This window comes from Chelonoidis abingdonii, chromosome 1 (genome assembly GCF_003597395.2).
Source record: "Chelonoidis abingdonii isolate Lonesome George chromosome 1, CheloAbing_2.0, whole genome shotgun sequence".
Taxonomy (NCBI): domain Eukaryota; kingdom Metazoa; phylum Chordata; order Testudines; family Testudinidae; genus Chelonoidis; species Chelonoidis abingdonii.
Window position 1 is genome coordinate 7,852,615 of NC_133769.1, and position 14,684 is coordinate 7,867,298.

At 46.1% G+C, this 14,684-nt stretch overlaps 1 protein-coding gene across 1 annotated transcript in view; it reads left to right on the plus strand.

Moving 5' to 3' along the window:
• Positions 1-14,684, plus strand: part of LOC116820684 (store-operated calcium entry regulator STIMATE-like) — a 75,652-nt gene that overhangs the window by 54,228 nt on the left and 6,740 nt on the right. Inside the window, exons 5-7 of the mRNA XM_032773334.2 lie at positions 5,547-5,659; positions 6,663-6,746; positions 10,318-10,428. Coding sequence (XP_032629225.1) covers positions 5,547-5,659; positions 6,663-6,746; positions 10,318-10,428 — 308 coding nt within the window. The remainder of the gene's footprint in view (positions 1-5,546; positions 5,660-6,662; positions 6,747-10,317; positions 10,429-14,684) is intronic.

Below are 14,684 nucleotides of genomic sequence, written 5' to 3' on the forward strand. Positions count from 1 at the left end.
TATGCCACAGATTTCCTGTGTGACTTTGGAGGAGTCGCCGAATCTATTCTGTGCCTCAATTCGTCTATAAAATGTGGATCCCACCCTGCTTCCAAGGTGTGTTAAAGGATGAAAGACTAATGTCTTTGAGGCAGTCACAGTGACCACAAGATAGCGAGATAGCAAGGCTGAAAAACAATCTTATACAAACTCCAACCTGGCCAGTATGGTTTTGCTTCTGCTGCTGAAGATATTTGGGTTTAAGTTTCCTTCCTTTCAACCCAGCTTTGTATAGTGCATCTAGAAAGTACTATGCAACAAATTCATAATGCTGAATTTGTATTTTGATCACTGTCCCGCAGACAAAGAAATAAAGCGCTCTTAGAGTGAACAGGTCTTCTTTATAGGTAGGCCTGGCAAACAAGAAAGTCATGAACAGTTAGCTGAATTTCTCAAACAGAACATGAGGAAGGAAAAACCTGAGCAGACTTCAAAGCCAGGAAAAGGCTGGTATTTGGTTTGAGTTTTGGGCAAAGTTTTAGGTTGGCTGTTACTCCAACCTGCCTTAAGAACATAAGAAGGCCATACTGGGTCAGACCGAAGGTCCATCTAGCCCAGTATCCTGTCTACCAACAGTGGCCAAAGCCAGATGCCCCAGAGGGAATGAACAGAACAGGTAATCATCAAGTGATCCATCCCCTGTCGCCCATTCCCAGCTTCTTGCAAACAGAGGCTAGGGACACCATCCCTGCTCATTCTGGCTAATGGCCATTGGTCCTCCATGAACTCGTCTAGTTCTTCTTTTTTTGAACCCTGTTATAGTCTTGTCCTTCACTACATCCTCTGGCAAGGAGTTCCACAGATTGACTGTGCATTGTGTGAAGAAATACCTCCTTTTGTTTTTGTTTTAAACCTGCTGCCTATTAATTTCATTTGGTGACCCTCCCCACCCCACCCCACCCAGTTCTTGTGTTACGAGAAGGAGTTAATAACACTTCCTTGCCTGCCCTTGGTACTAAAGATGAAATGTTGTACATTGTGAAGCTGTCTAGCACCTGCTACATTTAAAAATATGACTTTCACTGATGGTAAGATAACAATCAGTGGTATTGCACTAATCCTGTCAGACTCCTGCTGGACAGTAGGGAAGGAGCGAGCAGACTGTCATTCTGTCTGGAGTACTTCACACCTGTGAAGGCTAATCTCGGGGCAGACAAATTGGTGGTGCATTCTACAATTCGATTTCACCAACCCAGTAATGAGTGAGCACTCGTGAAGCACTCTGAGCTTTACCATGGAGTCACAGGCAGTCCCTTGGGCATTGTCACAGAGGCAAGCTGGACTTAATGATGGTTGTTTACTATGCACCAAAGATCACAAAATGATTTCAAGGTCTGGAAAACATGAGTGATGAGGAGAGTGTGAAAAAATTGGGTTTGTTTAGTCTAGAGAAGAGAAGGACCAAGGGGTGGGGACAGGATAACAGTTTTCAATTACATTGAAGATTTTTACAAGGAGGAGGGGAAAAAATTATTCTCCTTAACCTCCTAGAATAGGACAAGAAGCATTAGGCTTAAATTGCACCAAGGGAGGTTTTGTTTGGACATTAAGAAACTGCCTAACTGTCAGGATGGTTAAGCACTGGAACAAATTGCCTAGGGAGGTTGTGGAATTTCAGTCATTGGAGGATTTTAAGAACAGGTTAGACAAACACCTGTCAGGAATGGTCTAATTATTACATAGTTCTGCCATGAGTGCAGGGGACTGGACTAGATGACCTCTCGGTCCCTTCGAGTCTTATGATTCTATAAAATATTTGGGTTGCTTCCAGTCCCAAGAAACCAGTCACTTGACCCCAGGTCAGTTGTACCTTAGGGCTTATGCCAAAGACAATGTTTGTAGCCAATCCTATAGTAAACGAACTAAGGATTTATTAACTAGGAAAAAGAAATGAGCGAGTTAGTTACAGGTTGAAGCTGGCAAACATACAGTCACAAATGAGTTACAGTCTGGTTCCGAACGGTGACAGAGTTGTAGCAATCTATCAGCTCTGAGTATCTTTTAGGGTTCACCCAGGTTGACCCTGGGGGTCTCCGCCGCTTTTTCATAACTCGAGCTCTCGGTGTCCTAACAGCCAAAGAGCTGAAAAACTTCCTTGTCGGTTATTTTCATTTTCTTCTTCCACAATTCAAGCTGGTGGGACGAGCCTTTTTGCAGGTAGCCTCTTTGTGGGTCTGCAGGGACAATTAATAAAGTCTTTTCCTTGGGATGTCCCACAATGGCCCATTTAGTTCTGATATAGCCCTTCCAGATGGGCCAGAGGTAATACCCCTCATAGGGATTTAGCACTTTGCACTGGGTAAACATTTTTTGTTTGAGTTACATAGTTCAGGACAAACATGTTACAACTATATAGCAAACACTGAAGTATTCCCTTATATCCCCTAGGATATCAACATTCTAAGTAGGATTAAGACATGTAGCAACACACAAGCATTTCATAAAGTCTAAACACACTATGATAAGTCCAATACCCATCATAACCATACTAATGCACTGGTGGGCCGGTCAACTTTCCAGTAAAGAAACTGTCAGTACTCAGCTGAGACCTAAAGCCTTTTCAAGAGCTGGCACCTGGTCTGCCAGCCTCTCACAGGTAGCCTGTAAAAGTTGCAGCCGTCCACAGGATGAAGTATCTTCTCTCCAGAGGAGCATTGCTGAATGGTTGCAAGCACAACCTAGTGCCTTGTCCGCTGTGGAGCAGCCTGTAACGGGCAGGCAGCTGGGGGCTTGTGAAGGCTGCTGTGGTTTCAAGATCCAGCCTCAATTCTGGAGTCAGTGCACACCGGCTGAAAGTGCCCCAAACAAAAGGGAAAGCAAAATTCAAAGGCAGAAGGGAAGGGATGGATTTATTTTGTCTATGCTTGAGCTTTGGAGTAGAATAGCGTTATCCACCAAGGCTTCAGATGCAAGGAATTGTGTGGGAATGTCTCAGATGTCGGTACATAGCAAAAAACCAAACCCAACCCACTCCAAGTCAAGGAACGGGCAAAACCCAGCCCCTGGCTTTGGATGAGTCCATTGGCTCTGCACTGCTCTTGAAATGCTGAAACCCTCTTCCAAAGCCAGCAAGGGGAGCAGCTTCTCCCAGCCCCCAACTGCCACCAGGCAGCTTCTCCCCAACTAGCTCATGCACACGCTGTTCAAGACTTCAGCTGCTGTAAGCTAATGTCCATGCTGGCTGGCTGGCTTGGGTCCCTTTCACTCCTCCCACACTTCTCTTCCTCTTGGCCTTTTTTCCTTCCAAGCCTCTTACCTTTTCTGTTCTCCTCTCTTCTTCCCTTCCCTGCCCTGCTACCTATGCCTCTTCCTCCCCTTGCCCTCTTTCCTCTTACTGGTCCCTGTTGCCATGACCCACCCACCCTTTCCCATTTCAGCAGCCTCTCTTGCCCAGTTCCCATCTGCATCCATCCATTCTTGGCTTTCCCCTTCTCCCTTCCTTCCAAAAGTTATAGCGAAGGGAATGAATAAGATGATGCCTTTGCCGCCCAGGTTCTTAGTCATCTGGAATTTCTGTGCTGGCTTGATCTCAGTTCACTGTAATAACACCAGAACCCACAGGCGTGCTGGTTTGTATCCATCTGTCAAACATTTCGGTGTGTTTCTGTTGCTGGCTGCCTTTAGCACCGGGTGCTATAAATCACCCAAAAGTGTGTAGACAGCTTAGTAGCCCTTGGCTCTTGGATGTGTTTCCTCAGCCTTGGAGGCATCAGAAACGTTGATCAAACTTTTCGGTGCTTCTCTTCTACTGCTCCTGCAAGGTGTTGGCTTGACAAGGGCCTTAGTTCCTCCCCAGCCGATACAGCCCTGGTGTTGTCTAACCTGCCTCATGTTTACAGAATCACCCTTCACGATAGGAATGTGAGCTGGCCCTGTCCTATTACTAACAGGTTGCATGTGCTGTCCCTGGCAGGCTGGACATGGCTTTTGCTACCAGTCTGCTGAAGAAAAAGATCTAGATGGTTTCCCTTGTGCCTTTTGGAGTTGAAGCAGACTCAAGGAGAGTTCTCTGCTGTCTCGGAGATGTCCAGAATGCAAAAACATCTCCAGGGGTGGGGGTGAACTGAGCAGCGGTTTCCCTAAAGGGCTGGGGACTATGATGAGAAGGGAAAGCCAAGAGGCTCCTGACCCATTTGGATCAAACAATTGTTCCAACCTTGAATCACCTTCCAGCTTCAGAGGAGCTTTGCTCTGACTCTCCTGTGCAGCTGCGGTTCTGGGCTCTGGTCTGTACTGGAAACAGAGATGCCACCAGAGGATCTCTTAGTATTTGAATGTCAGGAGGAAATGTGGCATGTGTCTCCAGAGAGCTATATATTGCCAGTCCCAATTTTGCAGACCCGACGGACTGTAACGAGCCTAGGAAGATAACGAACAGTTGGCAGGATGTTTATTGAGGCCTGACGCTCCTGTCTGTAATAGATATCGTTCCATTATAGTTGCTAACAATAATAAATATGCTTTTAATTTTCACTTTAGGTACCTATCATCCATATTTAACTAGCATTGATTTTCAGATTGGATTACATGAAAACCTGGGATGATGGAGGCCCTGTATCTCAGACCTTAAGTATTACGTCCTCAGCCATCCACTCTCAGCAGCAGCTAACAGATATCTGATACATCCACACCATGTAAGATAGATTTCATCTTGGATGCAGTGCTAGTTATGAAAACTTCACCTTTGGGGTGCTACTGACAACTGAGGGACTGTGGCCATTTAGATCACCATATACCCTTGGCCTTTTCAGATTCGATGTGGGGGAAATCCCAGATGCTGCCTAAAGTTACCCTTGAATTTACAGCTGGAGGCTGTGTTCTGAGCTTGCTGCCTGGTGTAGCGTCAGAGCGCATATTTGACAACATACACCAGAAGGGGCTGCATTTCAGACCTGAATGGAGTTATCCCAGCACTGAATAGGAATAAACCATCTGTTGTCAACGTGGCAGTGCATTGTATCCAAGATCAGTACTAGGATTTTGAAGCCAGAAGGGCCCACTGGATCTGATCTGACCTCCTGAAAAACACAAGCCATAGAATTTGTCCTGTTAGTCTGCTACTGGGCCAGGAAGGAAGGAAGGAATTGTTTGAAAAGAGTGAAAAATGAGCAATATTCACAATCTAAAACATTCTGAAAAGGGACCAGTATCATTTTTAATGTCCTATCTGAAGAAAGCACCGAGTTTCTGCTCCAAAACCATAAGCTTCTATAGCTTGAGATGAAGGAAGACCTCCAGTAGCTGTCAGTAAAATTATCTCCCCTCTAGTCCTCCACCTAGATCACTGCAACACCCAACCAGATTAGCATCCTTTCTAGGAGGGGTCAGAGGTACACATACAAGCTGGTATATTGAGGCACTATACACATACTTCCTGCTTCTCCTCCTGTGCTAGTCTCCTTAATTCCCGTTATCAATCCATATCGTTTTACATAAGGGTACTCTGATATTCCTCTGGGTAGTTTTCTACTCCTGTTCTATACTCCAGGTTTAGCTTACTTTTCCAGGTGACCCTCCACAAGCTGCTGCCTGGATTGGCCAGTGCATCCTTTACTTGCTGATAATGGTCTTTGAGAAGACTGTGGTAAGCCTGGCCCTGTTCATCCCTGGCTGGACAAAGGTAAGTGACTGGTTTATGTTCCCCTCTGGAGGGGGAGGGTGGGTGTTTCCATTGCATTGTGTGCGCCAATTCTTTATTAGACCATCACTCATGAGGAGCCCTCAAATAATCCATTAGTGGTTACTGCATCTGGTGAAATGGCTAGTGGCAGGGAAACGTGTCATGAGCTGACCAGTAGAGAGAGTCATTGAATAGGTTGCTCTGTCAATGGATGGATTAGCTTGTAGCATGGGATTCTGGAGACTGGGTTCAATTCTCAGCCCTGCTACAGATATACTCTTTGACCTTGGGCAAGTCACTTAATCTCTCTGTTTCCATAACTCATCTCTGAATTAGAGATGATACTTCCTTTTGTCTTCTCTGTTTTAGACTGTAAGTGCTTCAGGGCAGAGGCTGTCTTATTATATTTTATACAGCACCTAATACAGCAGGGCTCTGATCTGTTCTGACCATTAGCTGCTACCATGATACAAAGACTATCAGTAGATGGCAACTGTGTGTGTCCAGAGAGATGGAACAAGTGGGAGACATTAAGCTGGGAAACATTAGCGTTTCATTCCTGTTGGAACCAGTATTCTGAACCCCTGACTTGAACCACTAATGTAGATTTCTCCACTCTTAGTATGTGAATCTGGGGGCTGGCAGTATTCTTCTGGATGTCTTCTAGGCCACCTCATGCCAGGCTGCTGTCCCATAAGCTTGTCTTGCAGCCAAGGTGAGAGAATCCGAGGAAAATCTGCCTGTTGTTTTAATGCAGTGTTTAAAGTGTGGAAGACCAGCACTTTAATAAATGAATAAACATCTGCCTGGCTTCAGGCTGCCAGAAACGTCTGGGATGGGGTGGACTAGCTTGTGTTCTTCTAGCTTATGCGACGGGGTAAAAAAGGCAGCAGCCACCTCCGCCGTGAATCTGGCGGTGCAGGAAGGTCGCTGCAATTCATGGTTAATAGCATGTAACCAAGATGTATTTTAACAACATGCTCAATGTTTGTTTCCATTGCAGCTTCAGGAGATTTTACTGGACTATATCTCAGACCCTCAGCTAGAGCTCGTCTTGGTCATGTTCATTGTGCCCTTTACGGTCAACGTAAGTGAAGCCAAAGACTCCTCTGAAAACACTTTAGGTTCGTTGGACCTAGGCGTCCCAACAGAGACGTGCTGTACATGTCCTCACTCGCTGGAAATAGGCAAAAGCAGGGAAGTGACACAACAGGTCATTGGCAGAGCTGGGAATAGAACTTCCCTCTCGGGACTGTCAAGATGTTGCCTTACCCACTAGACCACCCTGCCTGTCTCATCAGTCTTTGCAGAAGCCCTTGATTGCTGAGATGCTAGCGTCTCCTAGTTAATCAATTGTATCAACACTGTTGCTTGGAGCAATTTGAGTTGTGGAGTGATGTAATTAAGCCTCTCGGACATCACAAAACTCTGAGATCTCTATCCTAGCTAATGATTAATTCTGTCTGTCTTTGCATATTTTTGTTAGAATACAGCACATACAATGCACGGGGATGTGGTTTTAGGGTTTCCGAGATGAAAGGTGGTGACTGCTTTGGGGTTTTTTTTAAGTACTAAATGCAATGTGCACGGCATTTTCTGAAACGGAGGTTGCCTGCCTAGAAGGCTCTAGTTAAACTGTAAGATGAAAATGACAGAGGTGGGGCTGGGACAGGATAGGGTGAAGGTGAGGACAACGAGGTGATTTGGGTTCTATGGGTGAATCAAAGAGTAAGATACGGCCTCCAGATTTTCACCATGATCCATTGCGACAGACAAAAGTCTGTTGCTTAATTGATCATTTGGGACAGATTGTCCTGCTGTACTTAAAAATCGCCTCCTCCTCTACTGGACCTGACGAGAGACAAATGAAGGATCTGGGCTTCCTTTGCAATTATTCATGACGTCCCAGGCATCCAAAACTCGGCTGTTAGTTGCATCCTGTGATGAAAAACACCTAATTCTGAACTCCAGCCTTATTAGCCAACGGGCCTTCTGTTCACCTCTTTAATGATGCTCTTAAAGAATAGCCGAACTGGTTCGTGTATGGAATTTGATCCAAAAAGGCAGAGCTCACAGCTGAGTGGTAGTTTTCTAGTGATGTCATGTTAAATACCAATTATAACTCCAAAACAGGCCCTGTCCTGCAAGGCAAATATCCTCTACTCTGTGGTCAATGAGCCAGAGTCAAATAGGCCAGAGCTTCATGGGTGTAAATGCTACCAAATCCAATGAGAATCCAGCCCACTGGGAGAGGCTGGTACTATCAGAATCAGGCCCTGTGTCTGCAAACTTCTTTGTCCAAATAGATTTCCCTAGGGTTCACAGCCTTCAAAACTGGGAAGAATCAACAAAAAAGTCCATTGAGTTTTTGGCTGAAATTTCCACTCAGTCTGATGTAAAACTCCTTAGGGAGGAAGTGGTAATTCAGATACTTAGAACAAAGTTACCCTATATTTATTTCTGATGCTCTTGTATAAAATTAGCCCTCCTGCAACAGAAGGTCCTTTTAAAATAGGACTTGCTTGAAGTCCAGCCAAATGTTCTGTTGTCCCAAAAACTGTTGATCGTCTCTAAACCATCACTCTGGAAATCCTTTCCGTGTCTGCCTTCAGAGGCTTTGAACCTTTGTTTAGGCCATTTTTGATGGACCAGAATGTTTTCTGAACTGTGCAATGGAACGTTCCACAGCAGTCTGACACGACATGCCATGGCAGATGGTGTTCTGCTCCATTCAGAACGTCTTTCCACCCACCACAACTCAGGATGCAAGAAGTTCAAGGTAACTATGCATCCGTCCTATCCAGCTATGCCACTTCTTCCCTCCCATTTCTTTTTCTCTGGAAACTGTTTCCTAAGTTTCTAGGGGATTTGAAAAAATTCCAGAAATAACTGCATTTATCGCTGGAGTGTTCCCTTCCTTGGCGATGTGTCTCAACTTTAAGACCTGTGGTTAAAATGGGTGCTCTTCTGCTCCTCCTGATCTCCAACACATTGGTGAATTCTCTGGTGACCGCACACAAGGAGATGGAGAGTCCCAAACATAAGGAATGCAATGGAAGATGACACTAAGACAGAAGTACAACATACTTCACTGGATGGCTTGGAAGAAGTGCAGCCAGCAAGTTAGAAGCAGTCAGCAATACCTAGCTCTTACAGAGCACTTTTCATCAGTAGATCTCCAAGGATGTGAGTATCCTTACCCTCACCTTTTAGAAATGGGGAAACTGGGCACAGGGAGGGGAAGTGATTTCCCCAAGGTCACCCAGCAGTCCATCTAGTGGCAGAGCAGGGATTAGAACCCAGGTCTTCTGAGTTCTGGTCAGTGCTCTGTCACTAGGCCAAAGTGCCTCCCAGTAGAGAGTTAGGCAACAGAGGAGCCATACAGAACCCTTCCAGACAGAGACAAGCTGTTTGAACTTGATGTGGACGGCAAAGAGGAAATTCAAAGTGGAGAGTAGAGTGGGCTGAGTGAGACTGGCACAAGAGCAGGTTGCATTCAGTGAGGCAGGACACTGCAACTCTCGTCTGAATAGGATTGCAAAATGCATGAGTCAGTACAGCTCGTGGCAGCAAATATTTCTTCCTCTTCAGAAGACTGCCTGGTGAGGAGGGAAAGCTGCTGTCCGCTGCAGTTTCTAACTAGGTGGAGAAAAAGCCTACAGCTGCCAAGTTGGTGCCCTTCTGGTGGGCACTGGTTTCTCATACAGAAAGTACAGGTTTTTTTAATCGTCTAAATATCTGTCACCACAATTGCTGTGGCCAGAATCCACCTGGGCATGCGTGCTGATGTGGTTAAGTAACTGAGAGCGCCAAACACATCCTGGCTGCTCTCAGCCAAACAACATGCCAGCTCCTGCAGCCACATGGTGAGCTCAGAAACTTGGCTTTCATTTTTAGAAGAGCTGTGTTTGGTCTCCTAGGTGGTGGGGAAAGCTTGAAAACACACACACTGTGTGTGCCTTTGATGCTGCTGACTCATGAGGCAGTACCCTCCAAGGGGGGTGATCAGCCTCATTCATCTTCACTTGGAAACCTGGTGCCACCTGAGGGAGGTGGGGCTGTGGTAGCCCCGTGCGGGATTTGCCTCAGGCCCTGAATGGCCGTAATTTTGTCCCTGCTGCCACTTCTGCTTGGCTCAGGAGCAAACTTTCCCAGCATGTGGGAAGCCAGTGCAAGCACTGACAACTGTTCTGGGAAGGTGAATGGGTGAACCTTGGCTCTGGATGCATCATGTTTCAGCCAGTTACAGCTGCAGAGCATGGTGGGAAATCACTCTGACCCAGTTACAGCCCTGGGCTACTGTTTAACCTCTTTTCCAGAGGATCCTCCAGCAAGTGTCTGCTCTGACAAACCAACCAGGCTTCAACGCAGAGGAGAGAGAATAACTCCCAAAACACACATTTGGTCAAACTCTTGCAGACATGGGGCCTAATCCTGCAGAGTGGCCTCTACTCCATTCGTGTCAGTGAGGGTCGAGGGCGCTAATTGCTCGGTAGGATCAGGTTGTACATGAGCTGTTGGTGGTCACTGTAAGGCTTTAAAGCTGTAGCAGCCCCCTATTGCTGCTACCGCCTTGCAGTTAAGGCTGCACTGAAGATTGGCCATCCAAAGTCTGGGCTGTTTGAACAACTTTTTTTATTTTCCTTTTCCCCTCCAAGGCCGTTATGTTCTGGGTCGTGGACAGTTTGATCATGAGGAAATATAAGCAGACGGACAGCCTCGAAGGCAGCAGGTCCATAGAAAACCCCGTGAGGAATGAAGAATCCCAGGTAAGCCCAGAGAATGTGCTGTGGGCAGATGTGGACAGACAGCCAACCCTAAGTCAAATGAACACCACTAATTGTGACTGCAGTGGGTAGCAATGACACAAGGCAGGTGATCTGAATTTAGAGCCGGCTGTGCCACAGACCCGTGTCTGCCTTCCCCTTGGGAAGGGAGATGGTCTTACCGGGATTCTCGCTGAGCGCTCCCTTGTTAGTGCTGCAGAAATGGGAGCACTGACCGAGTCTTGAGCCGCTTCACTGCGGGGAAGTGGATCTCCCAGCTACCATGGACAAGCCTTGAGATGCTGGGAGTGTCTGACTCCCTCAGGCTTGCTATCTGACACTAGGGAGTGGGTGAGCGTATGAAAGCATCTGCATCAGAAATGCCAGGAGGGAAAAGGCAGCAAGAGCTCTAGATCCTAGGAAAGTTCTACAGAGCAAGTACGTTTTTGGAAAGGACGGGGCGGCCAACCTGAGCCTGAGAAGGAGCCAGAATTTACCAGTAGACATTGCCAAAGAGCCACAGTGATATGTCAGCAGCTCCCCAGCACCTCCCACCTGCTGGCAGCCCCCACCAATCAGCACCTACTTCCCCCTCCCACCGCAATCAGCTGTTTCACATGCACAGGAGGCTATGGAGGGGGTGGGGGAAGGAGCGAGGGCATAACAGGGGAAGGGGCAGGGACCTTGGGGGAAGGGGTGGAGTGGGGGCAAGGCCTGGGGCAGAGCAGGGGGGTGAGCAGTGAGCACCCCCCAGCACCTGGGAAAGTTAGCATCTATAGCTCCAGCCCCAGAATCCGGGCCTAGGTAAGGAGGTGCATATTAACCTCTGAAGAGCCGCACGCAGTTCAGGAGCTACAGGTTGGCCACCCCTGGAAAAACTTAAAATGGTATCACCTCTCTCAGTATTGGGAGTGGCAGTATGGACTGGTGGACAGGGAGTTGGAGACCTGGTTTCTATTCCCAACTCTGCCACTGCCAAGCTCTAACCTGGAAAGTTACTTCACTTCCTCAGCTCCCCTCCCATTCTGGTGTCTCTGTTTGTTTAGACAGGGACTCCTAGATGATTGTACAGTACCTAGCACAATGGAACCTTGGTTGCAGTTGGGCCCTCTAGGCACAGCCATGTCGAAAGCAATAAATATCCAGTATCTGATCAGTAGGTTTCCTCAGGCCTTACCAGTGTTACCCACTGACACCATACACATACTATACTCAGCCATGCCTGCATTACGCCAGCTATGGAAAACCAAGCTGGATTCTTGTCTACTTCATGCACCATCAACAGACTAGCCCAATCAGTAATGACAGCTGAATGCCGTGACAGGGTGTGGCTCGATATTTTTCCAGATTCTGGGTTGAATTAATGGTATAAAAAATCATTCTTAATTTGTGACCTGGGCAAATGTTGTATGAAGTCCATTGAGAACCAACAGAATTCCAGCGGGTGTCGCTTCTGACTCCTTTGGGGCCCCCGTGTCTAGTTAACATATTTAAAGTTGGAGTAAGAAGGAATTTTTGTCTCGTCTTTTGTTGAAATTTGGAGGAAAACACGCTTGGGGGAATCAGAGTTTGCCAGGTGTCTTTGTTTCTCAGCAAACAAACTGCCAGCTAACTCTGGCGTGAGTCACCCTCAGTATATATTTGGGTTAGTTGGATGCTTTAAGTCCAAAGGAAAAAAACATTGTTATGTTACGGGCAGATTTTGTTCTCATTGTTTGCTAACGCAACAGAGTTCACCGGACACATGTCACATCCATATCTGTGCTTGGGTTTTGGGCAAAGGCCATAATCTAACTGGATCTAATTCTGTTCTTCCCTCCCTCCACTCTATTTCAAAATGCTACACATACAAATTCTGATTTCCTGCTGTTCATTGGCAAGACCCACTAGACTGAAAAGGAGTCAGCAGTTACAGGCTAGCTTCTGAAATAGCTGCTTCTTGGTGGAATTAAATACTCCTGGAGAAAAGGGGGAAGAAGCAGAACCGAAATAATACAAGGTCTTTCCCATTCTCCTTACAGAATAAATTTCATCTCCAGTACCCATTAGATTTACTTCCCTCATGGCTTTAATCAGAGCACATCTTCTAGTAAGTGTAACACGTGTCTGATGCAGAAACTAGGGACTGCTAAACCATGGCAATAACTACCCGTCTTTGGCTTCTGCACTGAAATATACACTGTGAAGAAGAATGTTCTTAATTTGTTCTTAATTGGTATTGATGCCATTTACATAACTTCAAGCCAGAATTCTTGCAGCGCTTGTTTATCTGATAAGCTACCACTCCTAAAGGGCGATATGACATTAGTAGATTCCTTCCTCTTATGGGACCGAAAAAGCAGAGACAGATGTTAACGGCTGGACAGCCAAGAAATGAGTCATGCACATCCTGGTACAGCAGAGCTAGCCTCGTTCACTGAATGGGAGCTCTCTGAATTATGGTGTGTTCCAAAACATCTGAAGCTTGCATTCCAGGGATTTCCAAAAATGGGGAACCCTTCTTGAAAGCAGATACCGTTTATATTTCCTAGGTGTTGAAAGGCAAGTTCAGCCAGGTGAGGCCTGCTCTGAACAGTTATTGCACCAGTTTAACTATCTTGGTTAGCGGTGCCGTGTTTGTCTTTTTGTTTTAACCACTATAGTGAAAAGCAGTACCCAAAACTGTAGACAAGCCTGTAGATATCCCACATACACAAAACTGCTAATTACTCTAAATTCTAACCAGTCAGAGCCAATTAATGCTTCTCTGGTTATGGCAGGATCTTGACCTTGTAGTAGTGGTTGATACTCAGGCGTGCCATCTCCTCCAATCCCATTTAGCAGGGATGGCTGTGAATGGCCATAACGTCTTTCGTAATGGCTGGACGCAGGTGCTACTTGTCCTGTTTTTGCAAGTTTGAAGCCATGTCCGAACACAGAAGTTGCACCAGTTGAAAGTTGTGTTTAAACGGTAACTTCTGCGCATAGCAGAGACCTGATCTCTTTTCAGCTGAAAAGAGATCTTAACCCTCCCACAAACAGCACAACTAATCCTTTTATTTTACAGCAAAACATTGGAGCCTCTGAGATCCCCTTTCACCTTCATATAGAATCAACACCAATACAGTAGCACAGTGTGTCCCTGTAGCATGCAGACACAACTATATGGTAGCCATTTCATCTGGGACTCAATACCCAGTACATTGGTGTTGTTGCCAGTCACATATGGAAAGATAGCATGCCATCAGTCTTCTGTGCTGAGGAATGAACAGAGCACCATAAAACTCTTTATGGCAACCTGTTCCAGTTCAGGCTAGTCCATAAAGAATCCCGCTATCCAAATCTCTAGAAGTCAGGAAAGATCAACTGTTCTCTAATCCATCTTCTTGCCAATGCAGTATTTCTCCTTATAGCCTTTTTTGTAATGTTCTGACCAGTCTAGCTTTAGATGTTCCAAACAACGGGCTTTCATTAATAGACCTTCCTGCTGGGAAGGCTTTATTCTGATATTTAGGCTAAGCTTTCCCTTAGCATCTCCCATCTTATTGTTTATATCTTTTGAATATTTGACTTACCATCTTCCTCTTCTCCCCTTCCTCTCACTTTGTTGTTACTCAGCAAAACTTTTTAGTTTTACCTCTTGTGAGGAAAGAGTCAGTTAATTTGTGTTGCTTGACTTGGAGCGTCCTCTCTGGTGTGAAGTGGAGTTACGCCAGGGATTGGTTCATCCCTGTATTTGCAGTATCCTCTTACTGGAACTTTATATGGGGATTGTTGCCTTCCTGCTCTGTGTCCTGATGCCTCTCCAATTTCAACCCAAAATTGCATTGGCCATATCACATTGAAAACTCAGAGCTCCGGTTTTCTAACCCACGTGGATGAAGAGTACAGAAATGGGGATCTTCACAGAAAATCCGTGACTTCTCTGTCCTCTTTCTTGGTCTCCATGAAACTTCCATACAGCCACTTGCCATGTGACATCCTATCTGTACAATCATAGAAGATTAGGGTTGAAAGAGACCTCAGGAGGTCATCTAGTCCAGCCCCCGGCTCAAAGCAGGACCAACCTCAACTAAATCATCCCAGCCAGGACTTTGTCAAGCTTAAAAACCTCTAAGGATGGAGATTCCTAGGTAACCCATTCAGGTGCTTCACTGCCGTCCTAGTGAAATAGTCTTTCCTAATATCCAACCTAGACCTCCCACACTGCAACTTGAGACCACTGCGTCTTGTGCTGTCATCTGCCACTACTGAGAACAGCCGAGCTCCATCCTCTTTGG